At 43.8% G+C, this 26,764-nt stretch overlaps 1 protein-coding gene across 1 annotated transcript in view; it reads right to left on the bottom strand.

The window, feature by feature from the left end:
• Nucleotides 1–23,703, bottom strand: part of VPS36 (vacuolar protein sorting 36 homolog) — a 35,809-nt gene extending 12,106 nt beyond the window's left edge. The window contains exons 1-8 of the mRNA XM_056126104.1: nucleotides 23,593–23,703; nucleotides 19,455–19,523; nucleotides 16,544–16,614; nucleotides 14,381–14,495; nucleotides 12,676–12,765; nucleotides 11,491–11,577; nucleotides 568–600; nucleotides 380–457 (exon numbers count right to left, since the gene is read on the bottom strand). Coding sequence (XP_055982079.1) covers nucleotides 380–457; nucleotides 568–600; nucleotides 11,491–11,577; nucleotides 12,676–12,765; nucleotides 14,381–14,495; nucleotides 16,544–16,614; nucleotides 19,455–19,523; nucleotides 23,593–23,688 — 639 coding nt within the window. The 5' untranslated portion in view covers nucleotides 23,689–23,703. The remainder of the gene's footprint in view (nucleotides 1–379; nucleotides 458–567; nucleotides 601–11,490; nucleotides 11,578–12,675; nucleotides 12,766–14,380; nucleotides 14,496–16,543; nucleotides 16,615–19,454; nucleotides 19,524–23,592) is intronic.
• Between the last annotated feature and the right edge of the window lie 3,061 nt (nucleotides 23,704–26,764).

Raw genomic sequence — 26,764 nt, 5'->3', positions numbered from 1 at the left:
CCAGGATGTCGATGAGTCTTGTTAGACACATATCAAACTTAGGAGTATGAACAAAACAGCCACTCCATATGCATTTTAATCCATTTCTACACTCTGAGAAACAGTACTGAAGTATTCTTTAGTCCTGCTGGAAATAACAAAGTGTTTACGGTAGACTTTTTTTTTAACCACTTTGATGTATCTTTAAGTCCTAAAAGAAATTAAATAACCACACCAAGAAAGCACAATGATTAACTACCAAAACATCATCACGTTATCTGTAAGTCATGCTATCTGTTTGTAAATACTTAAAAAAAAAACCAACCTACTGGGGCTGGGGATATGGTTCAGTGCTGCAAAATCAACTATTTAATTTAAAAATAAGAAGCAACCTATTTACCTCATCTTCTGTGATGTCACCTTGTTTGTCTTTAATCTTATTAGCAATTGATTTTGATAACTCCACCATTTCCTTAGCCTGTCAAGAAGATAATGAAATATAAAAGAGAATGTCACCAAAGTATCTGCTAACAAATACAGTTTTAAATCTATCACAATTGGTTTGAATTTTATAAGTATGACGTTTACCTTGACCATTAACTTGCTGAGATCTTCAAAGGCCTGAAACAGAAAATGAGTTTTTGGTGAAGTTGATAGAATCAAAAGCTTTAAGGCAACAAAGTACTTTCTTTCTTATGACACAGTTAAAATTTTTTCTTATAAATGTCAAGATAAAATTCAAGGAATAAGTTCATCTACTTCAACAAGTTTTAAGAGCCCAGATTTTTTCCCAAAACAAACTGTCCTTGTAAAACTGTTCTATTTTTTTCAGCAAGTCATATCAATAAAGCAAGAGATAAAGCAAGAAAGAGTTAAGAAAAGATTTACAGTTACAAATTCACAAAATAAGAAAATTTACCATTGCAGTTATCCAAAAACCTTTTATCATATGTCAAATATTCCTTCATAAAAATGCTTTAATAATGTTTTGATTATCCAGATGCTAAGTCAATAAAATAAATCTATAATATAAAACTATATGATAATTAACATTTGTATCAAAACTAGCTATGTGACAAGTTTTACCCAAAACCTTTTCCTGTCAAGACTCAAACACATGCAAAGCTTTCCTGGTTCAATATGGCAAAGGCCACAGTTTTAGGCTGTGCTTCTTTAGGGACAAAATCATGGCTTTAATGTCAGGTGTGATTCTCACTGTTAAACCTCAGCCTGACACTAAACCAGTACACTGATATCTTTGGCTACAGTGGATGCCACAAGAGGAAAACTCTCAAACGCCACTAAACTGCACCTATATAAAACCCATCAGAAGTTTTATATGCAACAGTGAAGGTCTACTTGAAGAATCTCAAACATGGACGTACTTATTAAAAACACACTTCAAAGTTACTAGAAAGATACCTTTTCAGTGCAGATGAACTGATGGCTAACTGATGTGCAAAAATGCTATTTTAAGAAAATATTAATGAAGTGTATCATTAATTGAAAAATCTTTCAGCCAGTGAGTTGTGGTCAGCAGGCTCTGATTCATGCCCATCTTAATTACATGCAGGAAAAGGGCCCCCATCTGCAAAAGGATTTTGTTAGAAGAATAGAGTGTTGTGTCACATTCTATAGCCGACCCACCAAGGCTAATACTGAAAACAAAGGGGAATGTGCACACACCTAACAGGAATTTCCTCAGATAAACAAAAAGCTTAAACCCCGAATTCTTATCAGTAATGGTCAGCAAATGCAGGAAATCTTTTGTGGGAAACTTTGGGCACCAGGCTCTGAAATCAAGTCAAATTTTCTGACATTCAGGGCTTGAAGGGTATATCACACACCAACCTGGTTTTCAAAAATAAAGCACACTCTCCAAATTTAGATCCTCACTCTTGAATATACAAATAGGTTACTTTTGTAGATAGTAAGATAAGCAATTTTATATGGTTAAATCACTTTATTTACTGCGTTAATACTTTCACAGTAAAAAAAATATATAAGTTGATGTGATTCCACACGAGGTCTTGTTGCTTAGAGTCAATGAAAATTTTTAAAATCCCTTAAAAAATTAGTCTATAGGGCTAGGGAGCAAGTATGGCAGGTACGGCAGGTTTAGTCCCCAGCTCCCCATTCCTTCCCCTGAGCCTTGTCAGACCTGATCCCCGAGAGCAAAGCCAGGGCTAAGCCCTGAGCATTGCTGGGTGTGGCCTCAATTTTTAAAAAAGATTGACCTGGGATGGGTACTCGATCACTGAATAACTGAAACCCAAGCACAAAAATTTGTAAGACTACAACTGTACCTCATGGTGTTTCACTAATAAAAATTTAAAAAAAAAAAAAGATTGACCTATAAAATGTTTTAAGTAATTCTAAAACTCAAACACTCAAAAACATCCTCAGTTTTATTTCTACTTTTTTTTATAAAATATGGAAGAAACTAACTGTCTAAAACATAGGGGTAGAAATGATTTATAAATAGGACACCTATAAATAGAAGTGACCTATAAACAAAAATCACAGGAATGTATGACACACAATTCCATTCTGTCCTTTATCTGCCAGTTCATAGGGCCATCTACATCTCTTTGCACAGGCAATATTCTCCACTTCAATTCTGAGGAAAAGAGCATCTGCTTTAAAATGATGGGGTAAAGGTTAGAGCAATATTCCAACGGCAGGGTGCCTCTCTTGCACACGGAGACATGGGGTTAGTACCCAACACCACATATGGTCCCAGCGCCCCGCCTGAGTAATTCCTGAGTGCAGGCAGAGTCAGGTGTGGCCCAAGCCACACCCCACAAAAAAAAAGACATGATGGAGTGTCCTCTTTTCAATATTTTACAAGGTAGTTCAGGATTGGGTTTCAGTCATATAATGTTCCAATGGGCTGGAGCGATAGCACAGCGGTAGGGCGTTTGCCTTGCACTCAGCCAATATGACTGACCCGAGTTCGATTCCTCCGTCCCTCTCGGAGAGCCTGGCAAGCTCCCCGTGACGTATCTCACCCGCACGGCAAAGCCTGGCAAGCTCCCCGTGACATATTCGATATGCCAAACACAGTAACAAGTCTCACAATGTTACTGGGCCCGCTCGAGCAAATCGATGAACAACAGGAGGACCGACCGTGACCGAATGTTCCAACACCCATCCCTTCACCAGTGTACAGTGTCCCTAGTTTCTCTCCAGCTCCCCTCCACCTCTCCTCCTCTCTCTGCTACCTCTCCACGCCTCCCCCCCAACCCCATTAAGCTAATTCATAGCACTATTTCTGATGGATTCTCAGTCATTACTTTGGCTATTAGCTTCAACAGTAACTATCTCTCTCTTCACACACACACACACACACACACACACACACACACACACACACACACACACTTTTTTGGGGGCCATACCTGGCAATGCTAAGGGGCTTGTTCCTGGTTCTGCGCTCAGGGGTCACTTCTGGTGATGTGCTCGGGGGACCATACGGGGTGCTGAAGATTGAACCTAGGTCGGCTGTGTGCAAGACAAGTGCCCTACTTGCTGCATTATGTCTCTAGCCCTTAAGTACCATGTTCCTGAATGCCCGTTGTTCTTGCACATGGCTGCCCCAGTGTCCAGATCCTGTTCCAACATTCTTTGCGTCTCTCTACCTGGAGTCCTGTGAGGCCTGGGTGGGGAGCCCCTGCTCCTCTTTAGGCTTTGGCATCCATCTCTCTGCTAACTAGCCCTCCCCGGCCCCAACAGAGAGCCTATCTTATATACTTCCCTGGTGGCCTTGATGTTCTCCATTAGCCCGTGGCCTGTTTAAGCAGCAGCAGTGTCCACTGATGCACCGATGCTGGACTCTCACAGGGCGGGAAGTGAGGTCTGTGTGCCGAATAACCCCGTGACCTGCACGAGGGAGCAGGGTACGTGTACAACGGCCCACAAATGCAGGAAATCGAGTCAGACACACTCAGGAAAGGAAATGCTAACAATGCCACATCAGCCCCATGCCATCTCCACAGTGTCACACAGAAAGGGTAACAATAAAAGTCACTGAGAGAAGGGCTGGAGGGATACACAGAGGCCAAGGCACTTGTCCTGCAGGTTGGTGGCCTGGGTTTTACATATGGTCACCGGAGTAACTCTCTGAACACAGACACAGGAGTAGCCTCCGAGTACTGTCAGGCATGACCCAAAATACTGCCCCCCCCATGGGGAAAAAAGTCATTGAAAGGCGAGTGACAGCACCCCCAGGCAGCAGAGTGTCGTGGCGCAGCAAATGACACCTAGCCCATGAGTCAGGAGCCCCACGCTCGGTGTCTGCAGATGACCTCTGTGGAGAAAAGCCCTGCTACTGCTCACATGCTGAAAGTGAACAGGAACCGAAGGTGGTTTGTAATCTCCCTCAATCCCAGTGTACACCAGACACAGAGGCCAAGGCACTTGTCCTGCAGGCAACTCGATCTCCAAAGCAAAATCCAAGGTCAGAATGTGGGACAAAGCTAAGTAAAAAGATAACCACAAAGACCCCAAGACTCACCCTGGGCCACAAGACCTGTACGACCTCGGTCTCTAAGCAAGAGAACGGGGAAGCAACAGCTCCGAGAGTCAGAGAACGCCCCCGTGAGCCAGGAGGTGTTCATGCAGAAGCGGACAGACTCACAGACACAGGGCAAGCGCCAGCACAGGGAGGGGCTGCCCAGGCCGAGAATGGGTGAGCAGGAGGAGACCCCAGTGAGGTGCAGGCGGCCTTGAGACGGAGTCACCTGCATGATGGGGGGCAGAGACTACTGAGGAATCAAAATGTGAATAAGGAAGGAGAAAGTAGATGAAACCAGGGGCTAAGAAGGGGTGCAGGATAAAGAAAGCAACACGTGCCCTCCTGACACATGGAAACACCAGGAGGCGGGGCTGTGGGCCAAGTCAACTCTCCTCAAAAAAGGTCAGGAACATGAATTTCCCAGAAAAATTTGCAAATGACTCAAGTGGTATAGAGAGACCCTGGGTTCAACCCCTGGGACCACAAAAACCAGTGACAGTATATATTTTTCAATTAGCTAGAGCAAATTATCAATCAAATCCCACAGCAAATTATAAGAAAACAAAGAGCAGAATAACATAGACACGCAAGAAGCATGTCAGAAATCAACTGGGGGGGGGGGGGCTGGAATATTAGCACACAACTGGTAGGGCATTTGCCTTGCAGGGGGCCAACCGGGGTTCAATTCCCAGCATCCCATAGGGTCCCCTGAGCACTGCCAGGAGTAATTCCTGAGTGCAGAGCCAGGAGTAACCCCTGTGCATAGCTGGGTGTGACCCAAAAAGAAAAAAAAAACTCAGGCTCATCGGTCTTATTTTAAAACGAGCTGGAAAATGTGACTAAAATGATTCAAGTCAACTGGTGAAGGGAAATGTGTTTGATGATTGCATGACCGAGACTTAGACAAAAAATGACCACACACAGTACATCTACAACACACAGCTAATGGGAAATCTCAAAGGAAAAAATATCAGCCATGATTGGAAATGGTAATACAGAAAACTCACCTAATTTTTTAGAAGCTCTTAAAACTAGACACTGAAAGCACATTGTGTATCTGTAAATAAATATACACAAGTAGGTTCTAGTACAATTACTAGACTTTATAGAAAAAGAAAAAAAAGAAAAAACCAACACAAAAAAAATCCTTTGGCCATCTGGGGGAAAAAAAAAAGTAAGTCATTTTTAAAGGGGGAAAACTTAAGGCATCATCACTCGTTGACAGTAGCACTTCGTCCCAAACAAACAAACTCGAAGTTACATATTGAAGTCACCAAGGAAAGAAAAGGTGAACCAAGGAGTTCACTTCTTTTCTTTTTTAAAAGGGACAACTGCCAACGGGGCCCAGGGTGCTTCCCAGTGATACTAGGTCTGGGGTGTGCGAGCGGGGGACCAGTGCTGGCACCAAGCAAAGCAGTCCCGTTGAGGCCGGCAGCTCTGGGTGCCAGCAGAGCCACTCCCAGCTAGAGAACTATCCCTAGTGGCGCTGGAGGCTGGGCACAGCACGGATGGGCCTCAGGGCCTTGGGCATGCCAGCCTACGCTCTACCGGTCGAGCCAGCTCCCTAGTTCTGGACCTGAGATCCGACAAAACTGATTTTCATGTCTAAGAAATCATGTGAATATACCAGAACTCAGGAAATTACTCTCTGAGCACATTTGGGAAAATCTACCGGGAAATAAGCTTCAGAGAACCAAAGTGTACCGAAAAATATTAACATAAGAATTGCCGAAAATGACAAAAACACTTAATAAACCTGAAACCCAAGGAGAACTAGGCGAGTGTAAAGTCCGAGTACTTACATAGTAGAGAAAAAATATGTCCATTACTTAAATGTGGAAGGGACACATAAAAATCATTCTTTTGTAACTTTTCAAAATTATTTGACAGACCGGTCCTGAATTTTATGAGGAGCTATAAGCATGACCTCGGCGAGCACTGAAGAGGCAGCTGAGCGCGTGCTCTGCATGTTCCCGGAGGCCCAGGGTCCAGCTCCAGCACATCATGCTCCCACAAGTGCTACCAGGAGTAAACCCCAAGAATAGAGCACTGAGTCCTTCCGGAACCACACTGGGAATAGCCCCCCAAAGAAACTTTTCCCACAGAAAAGAATATGACTTAACGGTTAAGAGAACAACAGATCAAGAAGCACTAATTCTAATACAACATTTATGCATCAAATAAGGGGTCATGAAGTTCATAAAACTTCTCAGGAACCTAGAGAAACGCACTGAGACACAGTAATAGTGGGAGACTTCAATATCCCACTTTTACCAGATAGATCAACCAGACTGAATACCAGTAACGAGATGAGCACTAAATGAGGAGCTGTAAGGACTAGATTATTAAATATAAATAGGAATCTCCACCTGCTAAAAGCAGAATACATATCCTTCTCCAGTGCACATGAAATGCTCTCCAGGACAGATCAAATACAAAGGCATAACTCAAACAACATAAATTTATATATACAGAAATCATACTATGTAACCTCACAATGCCATGAAAGAAATTAACCACAAAAAGAAGGGGAAATGTACTAATACGTGAAAGCTAAACAAATCACTGTTAAACAACTGTATTAAAGAAAAAAATCAAAGAAGAAATAAAAAGATTCCTTGAAATTAATGATAATGAAGATACAAACTATCAGAAACTATGGAACACAATAACAGCTATATTAAGGAGAATGCAAGTCAACATTAAGAAAGAAGAGAAAGCCCATAATCAACAACTGAAACAGCTCAAAAATCTGGAGAAGGAACAAATGAGCCCAAACAGTGGGATAAAGAAGGAAATGGTAAAAACTAGAGCAGAAATAGGTAACATCGAAACTAAGATAGCATTACAAGGAATCAATTAATCCAGGGACTGGTACTTCAGAAAAATAAATAAGACAAACTTTTAGCTAGACTCATGAGGTAAAAAGAGAAAATGTTCAAATAAATTGGATCAGAGACTAAAGGGGAGAAATTACAACAGATTCCTCAGAAATTCAAAGTATTACGAGAGGTCACTATGAACAACTTTATGCTTTTTTTACTTTTTTACTATGGGGGGGGGTTGGGGAATCATACTTGGCAATGCACAGGGGTTACTCCTGGCTCTTGCACTCAGGAATTACTCCTGGCAGTGCTTCGAGGACTATACAGGATGCTGAGAATCGAACCCGGGTCGTCCATGTACAAGGCAAATACCCCACTCGCTATACTATTGCTCCAGTCCCAACTTTACGCTTTTAAGTTGGAAAACCTATAAGAAATGGACAGATTCTTAGAATCCTATAATCTCCCAAATCTGAACAAGGAGAAAGCAGAAAATCTGAACAGGCCAATCACAAGCAAGGAAATCAAAACAATAATTAAGAATCTCCCCAACAACAAAAGACCCAGTCCTGATGGGTTCACTGATGAGTTCTATCAAACCTTCAAAGAAGATTTACCCTTTGCTCCTTAAGCTCTTCCAAAATATCAAAGACAAAGGAATCTTTCCTAGCACCTTCTAGAAAGCCAACATTACACTAATATTCACAGCTGACACACTTCTAGAAAAGAAAATTTCATATCAATCTTCCTGATGAACTCTGACACAAAAATCCTTAACAAAGTATTAACAAACCGAATCTAACAGTACATCCAAAACATCATGGACAATCAAGAGGAATTCAACCCAGGGATGCGAGGATGGTTCAACATACGCAAATCAATTAATGTAATACACCACATCAGTAAAATTAAATACAAGAATAATATGATCAGTAAAAGTAAAGAATCATATGATCATATAGTCGATGCAGAAAAAGCTTTCAAAAAGATTCATCATCCATTCATATAAAAACTCTCAATGAAACAGGGCGCAAGGAACCTTGCTCAAGATAGTTGTAGCCATCTAAACAAGCCCACAGTCAGTATCAATTTTAATAGTGAAAAACTGAAAGCAGTTCATCTGAGATTACTTATAAGGCAAGGATGTTCAATGTCTCCACTTTTATACAACATAATATTAGGAGACCTAGCTACAGCAACCAGGCAAGAAAAAGAAATCAAAGAGATCCAAATTGTTAAGGAAGAAATCAAATCATAACTACATGAAGATGATATAATACATATATAAAAGACTGTAGAGTCCACTCCAAAAAAAAAAATCTCCTAGAAACAATAAAGCAACAGGGTAAAGTGGCAAGCTACAAAGTCAATATGCAAAAATTGGCTACATTCTTAGATGCAAATAATGAATGCACAGAGAAAGTGATCAAACAGTCTATCCCATTCAAAATAATGTTGATAAGCATCAAGTATCTAGGAATCAACAAAAGAGGTGGGAAATCTGTACCAGGAAAACTTTAAATCACCTAAGAGAGAGAAGAACTTAGGAAAAAAAAATCTATTTCATGCTTACGGACTGGAAGAATCAATATTGTCAAATGACCTTGCTATCTAAACTAGTATATGAATTTAACACAATCCCCATCCAAATTCAGACAATATTCTTCAAGAACTTGTGGTCAATAATAAAGCTTATATCGAATCATAACAAACTTCGAATAGCCAAAAATAAGAAACTGGGAGGCATCGCATTACTTAACTTCAAAATATACTATAAAACTACAGTGATCCAAACCAGCATGGCATTGAAATAAGGATAGATTCTGACTCAGTTCTGAAAATTGAGTATCCAAGGCAAATCCCCATATTTATCAGCTAATTTTCAACCAAGAAGCTAAGAACATGAAATAAAAATAGCTTCTCTTCAACAAATGGTGCTGAAAAAACTGTATAAGCTTGTGTGAAATATTAAAGATGTATACTACATAAAAGTCAATTCAAAGTGGCTCAAATACCTTATTTTAGACCAAAAAACTATAAAGTACACTGAAGAAAATATGGGCAGAACTCTCCAATATGTGGGCCTCAAAGATGTCTGTATTGATACAATGGTCTGTCTGTCCTCCCGTTGTTCATCGATTTGCTTGAGCAGGCCCAGTAACATCTCCATTGTGAGACTTCTTGTTACTGTGTTTGGCATACTGAATACTCTCGGTAGCTTGCCAGGCTGTCCGAGAGGGGCGGAGGAATCGAACCTGGCTCAGCCAGGCTGGCTGCGCGCAAGGCAAACGCCCTACCGCTGTGCTATCTATCACTAACAATAGCAAACAACAAACAAACTGTCCTCCCATGGTTCATTGATTTTTGCTCGAGTGGGCCCAGTAACATCTCCATTTTGAGACTTCTTGTTACTGTGTTTGGCATATTGAATACGTCACGGGGAGCTTGCTAGGCTTTGCCGTGCAGGCAAGATACTCTTGGTAGCAACAGAATTAAAAAAAACCAAATAGGTCATCAAATTAAAGAGTTTCTGCATGACAAGAGAAAGCCAGGCTAAACTAAAAGACAACTAACTGAATGGGAGAAAATATTTGCACTCAGCAAATCAGGTTAAGGGTTGATATGTGAGGTACATAAAGTACTTGCAAAGATCAAGCAACAACAAAAAAATAAAAAAATATTAAAAAAATCAGGGAGAGGAAACAAACTGCCATTTTTCTGAAGAAGACAGACAGATAGCCAATAGGCACATGAAAAAGTGCTCCATCAGGATGACAATGAAATACCATCTCACACCAAAGAGAATAAACTATCAGAAATACTGTAGCAATCTGTGTTGAAGGGGATGTGGTGAAAAGGGAACTCTCATCCACTGCTGGTGAGACTGCTGCTTGACTCAACCCCTAAGGAAAATAGTTTGGAGAGTTCTTGGCAAACTAACACCTGAGCTGCCGTAATGACCCAGCAATTCCACTTCTGGGTATCTACTACCTCCAGAACTCAAAAACATTCATCAAAAGGACAAAGACATTATTATTTATTGCAGCACTCAGTACAATCGCTAAGATTTGGAATCAACCCAGGTATCCAGCAACAGATGAATGGATGAGAGGATGTGGTATAGATACATAACGGAATACTAAGCAGCTACAAGGAAAGACAGAATCATGCAACTTGCTGCAACTTGGCCGGACTGGAGGAGAACATGTTAAGTGAAGTAAGCCCAAAACAGAAGGACAAACACAGGATGATCTCACTTATCTGTGGTAGGTGGAATAGCTGGATAAGGTATGAAAGGAGGGATATAACTCCATCACCCCTAGCTCCCCAGAATGTAGACAGCAGAAGAATAGAGGTAAAGAAATGAAGGCATGGTGGAAAAGAAGCTAGGGACACTGGTGAAGGGAAGCTGACATAAAAATTCAAAAAAAAATGTTTTTTTAAATAACAACAACAAAACCCACCATAAACACATGTTCAGGTGAGGTTGATATAACAAAGTGATGGGCTGGATGGAGACATACCTACTGTCTGTGTCTGGCCCCTAACCATTAAGAAAAATTGTACAACATCTGGCCAGGGTTAATGGCCACAGAATACCATTTTTCTCTGAACAAGTATCCAAAATATCCAAATATCCAAAATAATTATTCAATAGTCTGTCATCAATTCCAGCTAGTCTTTAAGATTCACATACACTGGGTTGAAGAGACAGTACAGCAGTTGAGGTGCTTTCCTTACAGCTGACCCAAGTTCAATCCCCAGCACCCCTTATAGTCCCCTGCACCTACCAGGAGTGATCCCTGAGCACAGAGACAGGAGTAATCCCTAAGTAAAGCCGGGTATGGCCCAATCCCACCCCCAAAAATAAAATTCACACATACAAATCCATAATGCTCCTAATATAAGAAGAAACAAACGTATAGTTCTATTTCATTCTTGTTCAGAAAGAAAAAAAAAACTTTTATACATGTTCTGACTAAATTATGCCTTCTTAGTTACACAGAATCAGGGGCTATGTAGCTTCAGGCAAACTATATACAATCCAACATACAGACAGAAATGCATCTAAAAATATACGGAGAACATAAATTTGGACAAGAATGAATCCCAGAATGAAGAGGAATGACTAAGAAACACAGCTAATGAGAACTATTGTGTAAGAATTACCTCAGAAATGTTTTTGTCGGTTTCTTTCCTCTTTTCTTCCAGTTTCCTTTCAATACCCACAATTCCTACAGCCCTTATTCTTCCTGGCTGAAAGACAAAAGAAGAAAGTAAAACATACAAAAAATGAACAGCATAATCTTTTAAACTACCACATAATGTTCTCAGGGGTGGAAGAAACCCACAAACACCCATAGAAACATCACATACAATTAGATCTGGTTTCTTTTCAAAACATGTTTGCTTTGGGCCGTGACATATTCGATATGCCAAACACAGCAACAAGTCTCACAATGTTACTGGACCCGCTCAAGCAAATCGATGAACAATGGGAGGACAGTGACAGTGAGTCTGCTTTGGGCCAACATAATTATCTTCAAGTCCTCATATAGAAAAACTGAATATACAGTAATTGGCATTTTTTAAATATGAACTAAATTTTTCATTCACTTTTGTTCTTTGAGAGGCTATCCTGCATATGTGAGTTATTTAATAAGGTCTCAAATGTGCAAAATGTTGAGGCTAAAATTATGGTTCTTGACAATTGTTATACAAGCCATTTTTACACATCTGAGTTTCTGTCCATAGCACTGATTAATGCTGTCTGACCGAGAAACAGTACCCAGTGGTGTTTTCTGTTCTCTTAAATGCTACATTGACGAAGTGAATGAAAATGAACTTCTACTGACCCTGGAACTACTCTCGTTAGCAGTCATCTATTTTGTTATTCAAATAAATGTCATTTATTTTCGCTACCATCCGCAAAACACTAAATTGGGTTCCAGAAATTTTTTTATCCTAATATTATTTTGTTTTTTTTTAATAGTCCATAATTAAGTATTTTCTGTAATAAAGATTCAAGTACAGAGCTGAAAATACTGGACTAAGGGACAGTTTAAGGGGCTCAGGGATGGATCAGGAGCTAAAAGCACCTGAATTGCACAACTGAGGTGAAGTGTTAAAAGCTGAGTTCCCAGGGGCTTTGTTGAGGGACACCCCAGGGGCCCCAACAATGCATAATGGGTGCACAGACAAGAATGTCAAAGTCCCGAAACTAAAGTGCGTCACTGCAGTCACAGATCCCACAGGGCCCTGCAGCCAAGCAAGCGCGACCTGCTTAAATCATGGGCTGCAAGAACGGAGGGAAAAAGGGAGTGGGGGGAAAAAAAGAAGCAGTTTTTGAAATACCTGGGAGCCTCCTCTTGTTTGTAGTGACTGGGAAACCGGCATATTCTCCCACCTTCTCTGGGTCATCTCCTCTGATAAACGCCTGTAGAACTGTTAGGCACATATGTGAACTTTAAATGAATTGGTCAGGCTGCAGCATCCTCAGGCAAATCACTGTTTAGCTCTTTAGCAGAAAGATCTGTGTGGTTCATTACAACTGATGTCTAGGATCCAGAGACATCAAAGGAAACCGACGGAAGTTCTTTTCTTAGATCAACTTCAAGCACAAAAGAAGAATACAGAAGGAACTGACCTATGTTAAGTGAACTATTTTCAACAAAAGGTAAGTGACAATGACATAAATAGACTTACTTTAAACAATCCTGTGTGTGTGTGTGTGTGTGTGTGTGTGTGTGTGTGTATTTTGTTTTCAGTCTATGGGGAAATCGACACAGTGCCAAGAAAAATATACAGTTATTACCCATGAAGGAAGTACAGAAAAAACAGGTCTAGCTAAAATTTGAAGGCAGAAATCAAAGGACCAAAACATGGCTGTATTAAAAAAAAAATCAACTATATTTTCAAATTAAAGAGAATATAATTCAATTAGTCGTTTATAAATAGTCGTTTTAAGATCAACTGTGTGAGGAACACTTATGGTGATGTTAAAAAATAATTTATAATACGGATAAGGAGATAATTGCATACTTATTAATGTCTTAAAGAGAGACATACAGGGCTGGACAGACAGCTCAATAGGCTACATGCACGCAGGAGGCCTAAGCTTGGTCCTGGCACCACAAATGGCCTCCTGAGCACTGCCAGAAGTAACTCCAAAATATCACTGGGTGTGGCCCCAACCCTCCCCTTACCAATAATAATAATTTAAAAAAGCACAACAACTTAATTCAAGTGTATAACTATATGCTACTGACTACTGAAGTGATTAGGGTTCCAAGAAATGAATCAAGTTAGACAGATTGAAAGCTGGTGAGTTTTCAGATATGAAGTAGTTGGATAAATTACTGCACTAAGCTTTCTGTCCACTAGGCCGAACTATATATCACTGTCAACTTTACTAGTAGTCTGTTAATATTATTAGTAGGTTAAGTAGATTTCCGGCCTCTGTTCTTTCCTTATAACCACACCATTCTGCTTTCTGTTCTATGGAAATCTAAATTTCATATTCTCTATTAATCAGCCTTAAATTCCATAAAGTTTCGAATGCAAAAATAAGAGTAAAGAGCCAGAGCCATAGTAAAGTGGTAAGGGCGTTAGCCTTGCATGTGTCCTACTGGGGTTTGATCCCCAGCAGCCCATAAGTCCACCAAGCCCAGCAGGAGTAATTCCTGAGTGCGGAGACAGGACTAATCCCTGAGCACCATCAACTGTGGCCCAAAAACCAAAAGCGAAAACAAAATGAACCAAAAAGAGTGAAACCCAAAATGCTGTACAATACTGACTTTACTATATCTATCTATCTTTGTTTTTAGGCCACATCCAGCAGTGCTCAGGGCTTACTCCTGGCTCTGTGCTCAGAGATCACTCCTGGCAGGCTCAGGGGATCTATAGGATGCAAGGGATAGAACCCCGGTCTGCCCCATGCAAGGCAAAATACCTTACCCACTGTACTGTCTCTATGGCCCCAATTATACTAATAAATGGCAATAAACGTACACACATACACTTTTTTTTCCAGTTCAATTTGATTCATGTGGAAATTTACCTCAATCTGGCCATGTTCTTTGAAGGAGAGTTTGACATAGGAGTTCCTGCTACTCTGGAATGGACCAGGTTCTTTGCCAGGAGGAGCTGGATGAAGATGAACCACTATTTTGGCACTAAGGAAAGTGAAAAGGATATATTGAACTGCCTTTTAAAAATAATTAACTATTTGCACACCAGTGTATTTCAAATCACATTTTAAATTGATGTAGAAACAAATACCCCCAAAGGAGTCCTTTAAAGCTTGGCGTAATTCAGGCTTTTCTGGTTTTTTTTTTTTTTTTTTTTTCAGCCTCAACCAGTGGTGCTCAGGGGCCATTTCCACCTCAGTGCTTGGTGGTCACTCTGCAGTACTCCGGGTATCACACAGTGCTGGGGACTGAATCTGGCCTCCTGAATGTGAAGCCTGCTCTCCAGGCCCTTAAGCTATCTTCCTGCTCCTTAATTAGTGAACAGGTGGAAAATTAGACTGGTCCGTGATTTTAATTCATTATTCGGGGTTTCCATCTATAGAGTCAAGTCACAAATTTGCAGGGGGTCAATAACCTGCCAAAGCATACTTCCTTACCCATTTAAAAACAAACTGTGAAAGCTTATCAGTGTAAAACTGGCCAGCTGACATTTTATTAAATCTCCATCCAAAACTAATATCCTAGAGTGTCTTTTTGGAAAATGCCACTCAATCAACAGTATGATCTAGAAAGATAATAGCAAAAACAATTCTCAAAATGTCACTGCTCTGTGAACACAAATTACTGTAATGTTTATGTCTACTGCCCTGCACCATAAAAAAAATAGCACTGTATTTTTTCAGTTATGTTTTACCTCCAAACTGCCTAATAAACAATCTTCTGTAAAGACTGGCAAAACCAAACACTCATACTCTACCTTGTGTATAGCGTTTACATTATGAGCCAGTATAGATTCACCCACTATTCAATTTGACTTTGCTTAGACCTATACGCTGGCCTAATTATCACTGTCCAGCTGAAGCAGGCGTGGGGCCTCTCAGCGAAATGAATGCCCTGGGTTAGTGAATTAACCAGGTGTGTAAGGAGCCTTCCTCGATTCCACTGCTGTTTAACATTCTCCCGTAAGGTGAGCAAATAAACGTTGTACGCAGAATCTCAGTACAATATATGATGAACCATAAAATAAAGCAAGCAAAACAATGACAATATGGACAGGCTGAATGAACAAAAGGATTTACATAAAAGAAAAACACCCTGAGTCCTATTAACAATTCTGTCAAAGTAAACCTAACATGATTAAACAAAAAATAATGGTATGCAATGAAGTTTAAAAATCCTAAAGGAGGGGGCTGGAGCGATAGCACAGCGGGTAGGGCATTTGCCTTGCACATAGCCAACATGGTGGACCCGGGTTCGATTCCCAGCATCCCATATGGTCTCCCAAGCACCGCCAGGAGTAATTCCTGAGTGCATGAGCCAGGAGTAACCCCTGAGCACCGTCGGGTGTGACCCCCCCAAAAAAAATCCTAAAGGGGTCAGAGAGATAATACAGGGTAAGGCACTTGCTTTGCAGCAAACACCCTGGTTTGATCCTTGGCACCCGATACAATCTCCAACACCCTGCATAGGTAATCCCTGGGCAGAGAACCAGGTGCAGGCCCTGAGCTCAATCAAGTGTGGCCCAACCCTGCCCTCCCACCACCACCAAGAAATCTTAAAATATGCATAAAAATCCATGCCTGTTCATTCATGTGTTCACTTTTTTTGGGTTATTCAATTACCATATTTCATCAAGTTCAAAATCCATTCAATCAAAGAAGCATCTCAGTCTTGGAGATGTTCGAAAGTGAAGATGTTAAAAGAGCAAAGTCAGTTATTTCTCTGAGAAGAATCTGAGATTTCAAGTAAAGAGTGGTACAAGTAGACAGGCAAAAGTAAAAGTGCGGAAATACGCACAGGAAGGTGGCCCGCATTCATTTGTTATAATCCGGGGATGTTACCACACACCTAGTCGTGGATTCATGCTTCAAGGCAAGAAGATAACACCTGAAGGAAATCCCTGACAGTGACATTTACACAGTCCTAAGCAGTGATTTCCATGGATGCAATGACGGCACAGTAATTAATCAACTGAGTTATAGTAACCTGACAGAAAAGCTTTTGGTAACAAAAGCTGTTAACAGAGGCCTCACCTTTTCCCAATTCCGGCTGCCTGTTCCTCAATGAATACAATTTGGGAGAGAGGAATGGCCATACAGCACTCCTAGGAGAAAACGAATAGAAGATTCACGGAAAACGGACGAGGAGCCATCAGAAAGCCTTCCACAGCAGGCACTAAGAATGCCATATATCTTTAAGGTACTCAATCAAAGCTATCGTAGTGACTTCATACATCAGTAAGATAAACATCCATCCTACTGTAACCATGTAAACCTAAGCTATAGTTTCAGATTAATAATAATATTCAGAAGAAGAACAATAAAACTAGGAATGCTATTCTCTCATTAAACATAAGGAGAAAAATTGAATAAAAACAATACTGAAGTAGCATTTTGCTGTGTGGAAGATCAGCAGTTTAAAGCAGTTGTGACTATTTTTTGATAGTAACTACATCTAAAAAAAATGGTACTTCTATAAAACACATATGAAAATATAAAAGAGAGAAATAATAATTTTAGGAGCGATAGCACAGCGGGTAGGGTGTTTGTGATGCATTGTGGCCGACCCAGGTTCGATTCCTCTGTCCCTCTTGGATAGTCCCGGCAAGCTACCAAGAGTATCCCACCCACATGGCAGAGTCTGGCAAGCTCCCCGTGGCATATTCGATATGCCAAAAACAGTAACAACAAGTCTCACAATGTAGCTGTTACTGGTACCCTCGAGCAAATCGATGAACAAGAGGACTGGGTTACAGATTATATGGGTGGTTCCTCTCTATAATTTTTCCCCTCTTATCTGGTGATCTGAATTTTTTCGTTGTTTTGTTTTGTGGTCCAAACACCAAGGAAAAATGTTTGTTTGGTCACACCAGGCTGTGCTCAGGGATCGCTCCTGACGGTGTTCAGGGGAATGTGTGTTGCCAGGGATAGAACCTGGGTCAGCCATGGGACCTAAGTGATAGTACAGAGAACAGCACTTTTTTATCCAGCATTTGGCTGGCTCAAGGTTTGTACTGTGATTCTGGCCCCTCTTCTTTTTATTAGTATAATTAAAAAGAAAAAAAAATTAGGGGTCATACCGAGCAGTGCTAAGGAGCATTGTAGCATGAAAAATCAAGTCATGGGGGCTGGAAAGATAATACAGCAGATAAGGCACTGCCTTGCACACAGCCAACCTGGGTTTGATTCCCGGCACCACACAGGGTCCTCTGAGCTGTGCCAGGTGTGACCGCTAAGCACAGACTAAGAACAACTGGGGGTGACACAAAATCTCCCAAAATCTTTAAAATAATTTTTTACAAAAATAACTAGTGTGCAATCAATCTAAGATTTCCAAATTAGCCTCTTTGTATGATAAGCAAAAAGCATATAATAAAATTAATTTATCAACATCTGAAGTATGATTACCTACTTCAGGCCAGGTAGACGGCTCAAAAGGCTGGAGCGCTTACTTTGCATAAAAGAACCCCTGTTGTACCTTCAGTAGAGCCTGGTCACAGAGGCACTGCACAGCACGGATCAGTGGGACTAACTATGCATGCACACGCACGCGCGTGCGCACACACACACACACACATCTCTCAAAAAAAGATTTTTGTGTGTGTACAAACTGTTTTGTTCTTGGATCACAACCAGTGGTGCTCTGGGGTTACTCCTGCCTCAGGAATCACTCTAGGGCAAGGCTCTGGAGACCATATGAGACGCTGGGGATTGAACCTGGGCTGGTCACATGTGAGGCAAGCACCCTCCCCACTGGACTATCTCTTTCCTGACTCTGCACTCAGGAAACATTCCTGATTGTGCTCGGGTGACAACAGGGGGTTCTGGGGATAAAACTCAGGTCAAATGTGTGCAAAGCAAATGCCCTACCCACCGTACTATTGCTCCAGCCCAGGCATGCATTGTTAATATAGGCAATATTACCACAAAGGGCTGGAGCGATAGCACAGCGGGTAGGGCGTTCGCCTTACAAGCGGCCAACATGGCCGACCCGAGTTCGATTCCTCCGCCCCTCTCGGAGAGCCCGGCAAGCTACCGAGAGTATTCGATATGCCAGACACAGTAACAACAAAGTCTCCAATGGAGACGTTACTGGGCCCGCTCGAGCAAATCGACGATCAACGGGAGGGCCTTTACCTTATTACCACAAAATCAGCAAAACACAATTTTTTTTTTACATCTTTACATTTATTTTTACATGGTTAATGACCTTTCAAAGGACTGTAATATAGGGCCTGAGAAATAGTACAGGGTTTGTTGCCGATGTCTAGTACCACAAGATCTTCAAGTATCATGGGAAGGAACACCTAGGAACTGCCCAAGCGTGGCCTCTAAGTCCCCAAAACAACAAACCATCATGTAGGATGAAAATTTCATGGGTGTGGAGAAAAGCAACTAGGAAAATAATCGAGCGCTCATTTGACCCGTAACACCGAACTTCACACACACTCTCCAGTTAAGGCAGTTCGAAACCAAGACAGGAGCATTACACACATCACTTTCTCTCACTAACGCAGCGAGGGATTTCTCCTCCCGCTGTGGGACTGGGGCAGCTCTCAATATCGAGGCCAAAGCACCCACTCCACAGCAAAGCTGTACTCCCCATTCCCAGCCAGTAATCAGAGAGGACGGATTGTCTAGGGACACAGGAGGCTTTTGAAAGGAGTCCTGATGTGGAAGACTGAGTCTGTGGAACATTTAGATATGGGACCTGGATAAAAATGAGCAATGAGCATCACCACACTTCTCTATTTGATCATGACAAACACTGCTGGGTGTGAATGAGGGACAATCCTCTAACTCCTCTCTCTGCACTCTATTAAGAGATCACATGGGACACTCTATTGACTTTCTGTAAAGGAAAAGTTATTAGATCTATTAATAGTTTTGCAAGAAAGGAGGAATAAAGGAAAGTTTCGGTAGTTTAAAAATTAGAGCATCTTACATGATTTTTCTGATCTCTCCAAATTAGCCTGTGTGTACTAAGAAGAAGGGTTCCAGCATCAAATTTGATCTAGAAAGACAAGAACATCATAAATTATCAATCAACACACGACTCAGTATGGTCCACAAATTTTTCCCCTCATGAATTACACCACAGTAAATTAATGATACAAAACAATCATTTTACAATTAGGGTTATTACAAATCCAAGAGAAACAATGTTCCACTCTTCAGGGATTACTCCTGGCAGCGCTAAGGGTTTACACCCTGCTCTGTTCTCAGGAGTGATTCCTGGTGGTGCCCTGGGAATGCATGCAGTGCCAGGGACCGAACACGGGTGGGCCGTGTGCAAGGCAAGCCCCATACCTGCAGAGGGAGCATTCTGACTTGCAGGGTTAAACAGGAAAGGATGGAATACAGTGAGTGGATGCAATACAGTATATTCATCAAGCAGATTAAGTAAAAAAAAAAAAAAAGCAAGTTTCAGGTCTTTGTATGCACAGCATGTTACAATTTTATATTTTTTAAAAGGAAAACAACACAATACATCTGCACAATTCTCCAGAATGTGAGGTGTTTTTTTTTTTCTCACTTACTTAAAGACATGAGGGTCCTACTGAAATTTAAGCATAAGGATGTGAACTTAAACCTCAGCCAGAGCGTGTCCCATCGCTGTCAGTTAACAATGTGCAAATGTAAAATGCTGCTATATAGCTACTCTAAGAAACTGTGTAATGTTTCCCCCCAGGGATCCCACAGGATTATGAGTTAAACCTGACAGACAAGTTCAGGCTGGTATGCTTCACCACTCCATAGGAGAATTTTACTGCTTACAGTGGATTTAACTTAAGGCATTTGCTAAATATTAAACTCTTGCCCTATATTTTAGACGATATTTTGTTATAAAGGCAACATACTGTTGAAAATACACAAAATCTCTGAACACATTTTTTAAAGAAAAATCTTGCAATAAGTCACCCATAATTATGTTCATGCACTTGGACATATATAAACGCATATGCTTTATACGTATAAAAAATTTAGACAAAATGAAACCATGACATTTATAGCTATATAGCTTGCTTTTTCCCGTTGTTGACTATTAGCAATCCTTCAGCTGACTGGGACATGTTTTGATTTAATTAGCCAACTCCTATGGTGGACATTCACATTGATTCCAATTTTTCTTTCTACATTATGTGTGTGTATATATATTATATATATAAAGCTAAGATGAGTATTTTCATTTGTTCTATTTTTATGCAAGTCTTACTTCCCCAGGGCAAATTCCTAAAAGTGTAAGAGCCAGCTGAAAGAAAATAAACATTTTCTAAATGGCCTGGTATAGGCTGCCAACTAGCTACTCTGCACACTCCAAGCCTTCTTGCATGATTTTTTTTAATTAGCTGACTACAGAAGCTTCTGTGGATTGAAACAAATGACCTGTCTGTAGACTCTGCTTATGAAAAAAAAACACTATCTGGTCATAATGGGGCCATGAGAACCAAGTCTGCATAAACAAGCTAACTTTTATCCAGAGAAGATGCTGGCAGGTGGGAGAGAAAAGCCCACAGGTCTGCCAGGCACTGACTGTGACCCCGGTCAGGTAGCACTGCTTTCCCCCACCCATGGAGGGTGCTAGGGTCCCCATCTTTGGGGCGGGGGGTAGGACAGCTCTACCAAACACTGGCAATGTACTGAAGCACCATGAGCAGGCCAAAGTCTTGTTCTGATCCCTCCATAAGTTTAACCCGTGTCCCTCCTGATAGGCAGCATGGTGGCTCATAGCCAAGGTTAATCAGTGAAATACTCACCTCAGAGCAGGATGAAATGAGATTGTGCCCGAAGTTCCTGACACAGAGAAGGTACCAGGAACTACTACAGTTTTGCTTTGTTTTTGTATTTGATTTGGGGGCCACACCTGGCTATGCTCAGGGCTTATTTCTGGTTTTGGGATCCAGGATCACTCCTGCCACGGGGCAGGGTGTGAGGACTGAACAGTGGTCGGCACATGCAAGGCAAGCACCCTACCCACCGTTCTCTCTCTCTCCCCGTCAGGTCTTTGGCTCTTGTAAAAACACGACCTACATACTTACAAGGAGTCAGAAGATACAAACAAGCCTCCTTCTGAGGCCCGGCTGAGGAATGAATGGCCAATGAATGCCACATTCTGGGAATGCCCAAATAACGCTTTAACCAGCCCTGTGCCCACCTGCCTGGGGAATGTGTGTGGAAGCTAACCAGTCTGCCTGGCTTTAGGGCCCCAGAGCACGACTCTGATGGGCGCAGAGTTAGATCTACACCCTGCAGCTGAGGCCGCAGGAGGCCCTGTCATACCAGGGTGGGTGATGTGGTCCATCCAGTGGGGGGCCCAATGCAATGAGCTGACTTCTACTCCAGTTTCTAGAGTCTCTTCACCAGCTTTTAGGTAAAATTCTGGACCAGCACTGAAAGGGTCTCAAGCAAATTTTGCCTATGATCTATTTCTTAAGACTCTGACTTTTAAATTTTATTATTTGGGGGGAGGCCACACCCAGCAGTGCTCAGGGCTTACTCCTGGGAGGGGGTCACATTGGGGTGTCGGGGGTGGAACCCGGGTTGGCTGGCGAGCAGGCAAATGCCCTTTCAGCTGTACCATCGCTCTGGCCCCGCCTCTGACAATTTTGGGGGGATCTGTAAGCTAAAACAAAAAGAAGAAAAACGTTTAAAGGAAAAACTAGACAATGCTTAACCATGGTTTTACAGACATTGGCATGGATGGTTTTGGTACTTTGGCTGCTTCTGAATAGATCAGAGTCATATTCTGAGCCAGCTCCGGTGTTCCTGGTGTGCAGGCTGGAATTAAGCAGGGCCACCGTGCGAAGGTTTCCAGGAGGGAGTGGCTTTGGGGGCGTCTTTAGGACCGGATCTAGGCCTTGGTTCATCAAACCCTTTCAGAGTGGAGGCTGCGCGCTGGCTCTGCACCAACCAGGTGAGATCCCTGGCATTGCATACGGTTCCCTGAGCTCTGCCCGGAAGTGATCCTCAACCGCAGGGCCAAGGGTCAGCCTTGCAACTCCGCTGGGGAGGACACCCGGTGCATGCTCCCTCTCCATCCCAAAGGGAAGACCACGACTCAGCGTGGAGGCAACGGTGTACGCCTGGGGTGGGGGCGAGACTGGGGGTGCAGAGAGCTGGGTAACCCCCCCCCCTTGCCTCCAGTACCTTCGCGGGAGCCTCAGGTTGGCGAAAGTGCCAACCAGGAAATGCTACGAGGCTGGGAAGGGACATTAAAAAAAAGGGGGGGGTGGAGCAATAGCACAGGGGAAAGGGCGTTTGCCTTGCACGGGGCGACCCAGGTTTGATTCCCAGCATCCCATATGGTCCCCCGAGCACCGCCAGGAGTGATTCCTGAGTGCATGAACCAGGAGTCACTCCTGTGCATCGCCGGATGTGACCCCCCAAAAAAGAAAAAAAGTTTAAAAAAAAAAAAGAACACACAAGAAGTTCCGTGCACACACAAAAGAGCGAGGCCGTAGGCACAGAGGAGGAAGTGGGTGAAAAAAAGACGCAGGACTTGAATTCCAGCCCGCACCCTTCATCCAGAACCCGGCGGGCGTCGGTAGCTTCTGAAAGTTTGCAGCGAGCGTCCCCTTCGGAGTTGACACCCATCTCCTTCTGCAAAAGCATCCTCGGGCTCAGCTCCAAGCCGCCGGGCCGGGTCTCCCCGCGTCCCTCCGTCCGGCACACGGACGCCCCCACCCCGCCTCTCTCGGTCCAGAGCACAGACAAACCACAACAACAACAACAACAGCCGGCAGCCGCCGCGAAGACGTCCCCGTTCCAAGCCGACCCTCGCCGGTTCCGGCCCGGACACTCGCGGGTCCCTCGGGCTCCAGGGGTGCCGGCGGCGGAGGTGCCGGAGGTGGGGGGATCTCCGAGACCCCCCGCACCCCACCCGCCGCTCTGCACCGGGGCAGCGAGCCCCGGTGGTGGAGGTTGGGGGGCTCTGCGGGCGCCTCCGCGGGGTGGGTGGGCCCGGGCGGGCCGGGGCGGAACCGGGCGGCCCGGCGGCCGGCCCGGTCGAGCGAGGCTGCGGGGAACCGGGCCGCGCGCACCCGCCCCGGACCCGCGCACCGTCCCGCGAGCCGCCTCCCTACCTTCTCCTCGCCGTCGTAGATGCGCACCCCGCGCTGCTGGATCACCAAGGTCTCGTTGATCTCCAGGAGGCCGCTGGTCCACACGAACCGGTCCATGGCCGCCTCGGTCCGCCAGCGCCGGCGCTGCGACAGCGGAACCGGGCGAGCGCCGGCCTGCGGCGCCCCCTGGCGGCCGGCGGGACGGAGCGCGCTCGCGCCGGCACGACCCGCGCGGCCTCGGGAGCGCGCGCGCAGCCTCCCGAGGTCTCCCGGGGACGCGGAGACATGCTTGGAGCGTCCCCTGGTGGTCGGTCCTCCAATGACCACCCGCACCCCCCACCCCCACCCCCACCTGGTGGCTAGTCCTCCAGTGGCCAGAGTCAGGCCCTCGATTCCATCCTTTGACCTGTTAGAGCCAAATTCAGAGATTCCTGAGCATAGATCAGACCCTACTGTTGTGCTGTACTCTTGCGTTCCTGCGCCGTGTTCGTATCACTGCCCAGTGTATTGGCCTTGTCTATCAAAGGCTGTAAATTACAGCTTTTGTAACACTCCATCCCCCACCCCAATATCTCTGGCCAGAATTGTTTACATTCAGTTATCATCACTTAATCACTTAATCACTTAACTTCCCGCTAGTCGTCGTCGATTTGCTCGAGCGGGCGCCAGTAACGTCTCCATTTGTCCCTGTCGCGTGCTAGTGTAGCCCAATGGCATCTGTTCGCTCCGGGAACATGAAGGGCCTCAAACCGATCGTTCATGATCTTGAGGAAGAAGTCTGACCATCTGGTAGGTGGGCGGCCACGCGGTCTTTTGACATCCCGTGGAATCCAGTCGGTAACAGCTCTAGTCCAGCGGTCGTCTTTAAATCTCATTACGTGACCAGCCCATCTGATTTTGGACACCTCGGCAAATGAGACAGCGTCCCTGATCCTTGATCGTCGACGGATGGCAGAACTCCGGATTCTTTCTCTCACTTGAGTGAAACGTGATATTCCAAGCATAGCTCTTTCTATTCTTCCTTGGGAGACCTGAGTAGCGTTCTCATCTTGTTTGCCTAGGGCCCAGGTCTCTGAGGCATATGTTTATGCAGGAAGAACAGTGGAATCAAAGAGATGTGCCTGGAGCCGGAGGTTCTTCGTCCTCTTAGCTATTTCTTCGACGTTCTTGAAAGCGTTCCAAGCCGCTCTCTTCCTCCTGCGCAGCTCGGGTGCCAGGTCATTTGTCATGTTGACCTCTCGACCTAGGTACACATAGCTGTTGCATTCGGAGATGGTCGTTCCATTGAGAGCGAATGGGGCGTCAGGAACGAGGCTGTTTCTCATAAACATTATCTTCGTAAGATTCAGCTGTAGTCCTACCTTTCCACACTCACGGTCAAAGTGAGGATGTGACGGCGATCTGGCTGCGACATCTGTCACCCCATTGATCACCAGGGTTGATTCGGCTGATCTGGCTGGCTAGGCGGGTGTCCCCTTCCTCCCTCACCGCTCCATGTGCATCCCTCCCGAAGCTGCGCGCTCAGTCGAAGAGGACGGCCTTCCCCGATAGAGACGGACCGGTCTTCGGTCGAGGGTATACGAGTAGCTGCGCTCCCCTGCTAGAACCTCCAAACAAGCTCTCAGTTATCATCAATGCCTAAATATTATCTTGTGCCTCTCTTCTCCAACCCTCACCCCTTTAAGGTCATTTTTGTTTTTTTTTTTTTGCTTTTTGGGTCACACCCGGTGATGCACAGGGGTTACTTCTGACTCTGACTCAGGAGTTACTCCTGTCGGTGCTCAGGGGACCATATGGGATGCTGGAAATCGAACCAGGGTCGGCTTCGTGCAAGGCAAACGACCTACCCGCTGTGCTATCTCTCCAGTCCCTTTAAGGTCATTTTGGGATAGACGCAATTCAGGAAATAAGGCATTTGCTTTGCATGGGCTAATAAAGGGCCCCGACCTCCCGTCAGCTCGGATGCTTGAACACAGATCCAGGAGCAAACCCTGAGCATCGTCGTGTGTGTGTACAAAGAAGGTGCTTGTCCTTGCACGAGGCTTGACTCTGGTCCCGTCCCTGGCACCATATATATTGCCCTGAGCACTGTCATCTGAGCATCACTGGGGGTGGCCAAAATGAATGATCGAATGAATAAAGAAATCTTGAAATCAGCAATAAACTTTGTTCTTCTTGGTGTCTGTTTTGCCTCGCTACATCCTTTGCCTGCCATTTTAAAATCCAGTTATTAATTTCTATAGGGAAACCGTCTAGGATTTTGCCTGAGATGGTACTGAATAGGTCAGCTGGGAGAAAATAAACATCCTAACAAGGTGGGGATTTCCGATCCATGAGTATATATCTTCTTATCTTCTGTTAGGGGTTCTTTAATTTCACTTGGCAATAACCTGTATTTTCCTACAGTACCCTGCCTTTGCCAGAATCTCACAGATTCCTAACCCAGGAATTTCTTTCATTCCCACCCCTGCTAGACCTCTTTTGCAGCCAAACACCGTGGACCATTCCCTTTTCTTGAACTTCTCTCCTGCCTGGACCAAGTGTCCCAACTCTGCCCTAAGAGTTGGTCCACCCTTTCTTGCAGGTGCTTCCCAGTTCTGCATGACTCCAGGGGGGAACAACTGATGACTATCAGTACTCCAGGTGGCTGCAAGTATGTTTCCACGTTGGCTGCACTTAATGCTTTCACCTGTTCAGGAGAGAGGTCTTTTAGAAAAAAGTCTGCCTTCCTTCTGAAGTTTGAGAGTCGATATTTAAAAAAGAAAAAAAAAAGTCTCAAAAGAGAGGCCATTCTCAGCTCAGATAGAGAAGGAACCACCAAGTGAAGGGTGCTTGGAGGGCCTGCTTGGGATGGAAGATGTGTGCTGAAAGTAGACTACAGACCGAACATGATGGCCACTCAATACCTCTACTGCAAACCACAACACCCGAGAGAGAGAGAGAGAGAGAGAGAGAGAGAGAATGTCCTGCCACAGAGCCGGGGTGGGGTGGGGGTGGTGGGAGGGCTACCCTGATCATTGGTGGTGGATAATGGACACTGGTGGAGGCATAGGTACTCAATCATTGTATGACTGAAATGTAAGCACCAAAGTTCATAAATATCACACGGTGATTCATAAAAAAATCATTAAAAATAATAAGTATAAATAAAAATACACTTTAGCATCATATACACAGAGTATCAGATTAGATA

Source organism: Sorex fumeus, unplaced genomic scaffold (genome assembly GCF_029834395.1).
Source record: "Sorex fumeus unplaced genomic scaffold, SorFum_2.1 ptg000061l, whole genome shotgun sequence".
Taxonomy (NCBI): domain Eukaryota; kingdom Metazoa; phylum Chordata; class Mammalia; order Eulipotyphla; family Soricidae; genus Sorex; species Sorex fumeus.
Note: the sequence above shows the minus strand (reverse complement) of the source record. Positions and strands in the feature narration are given on the sequence as shown.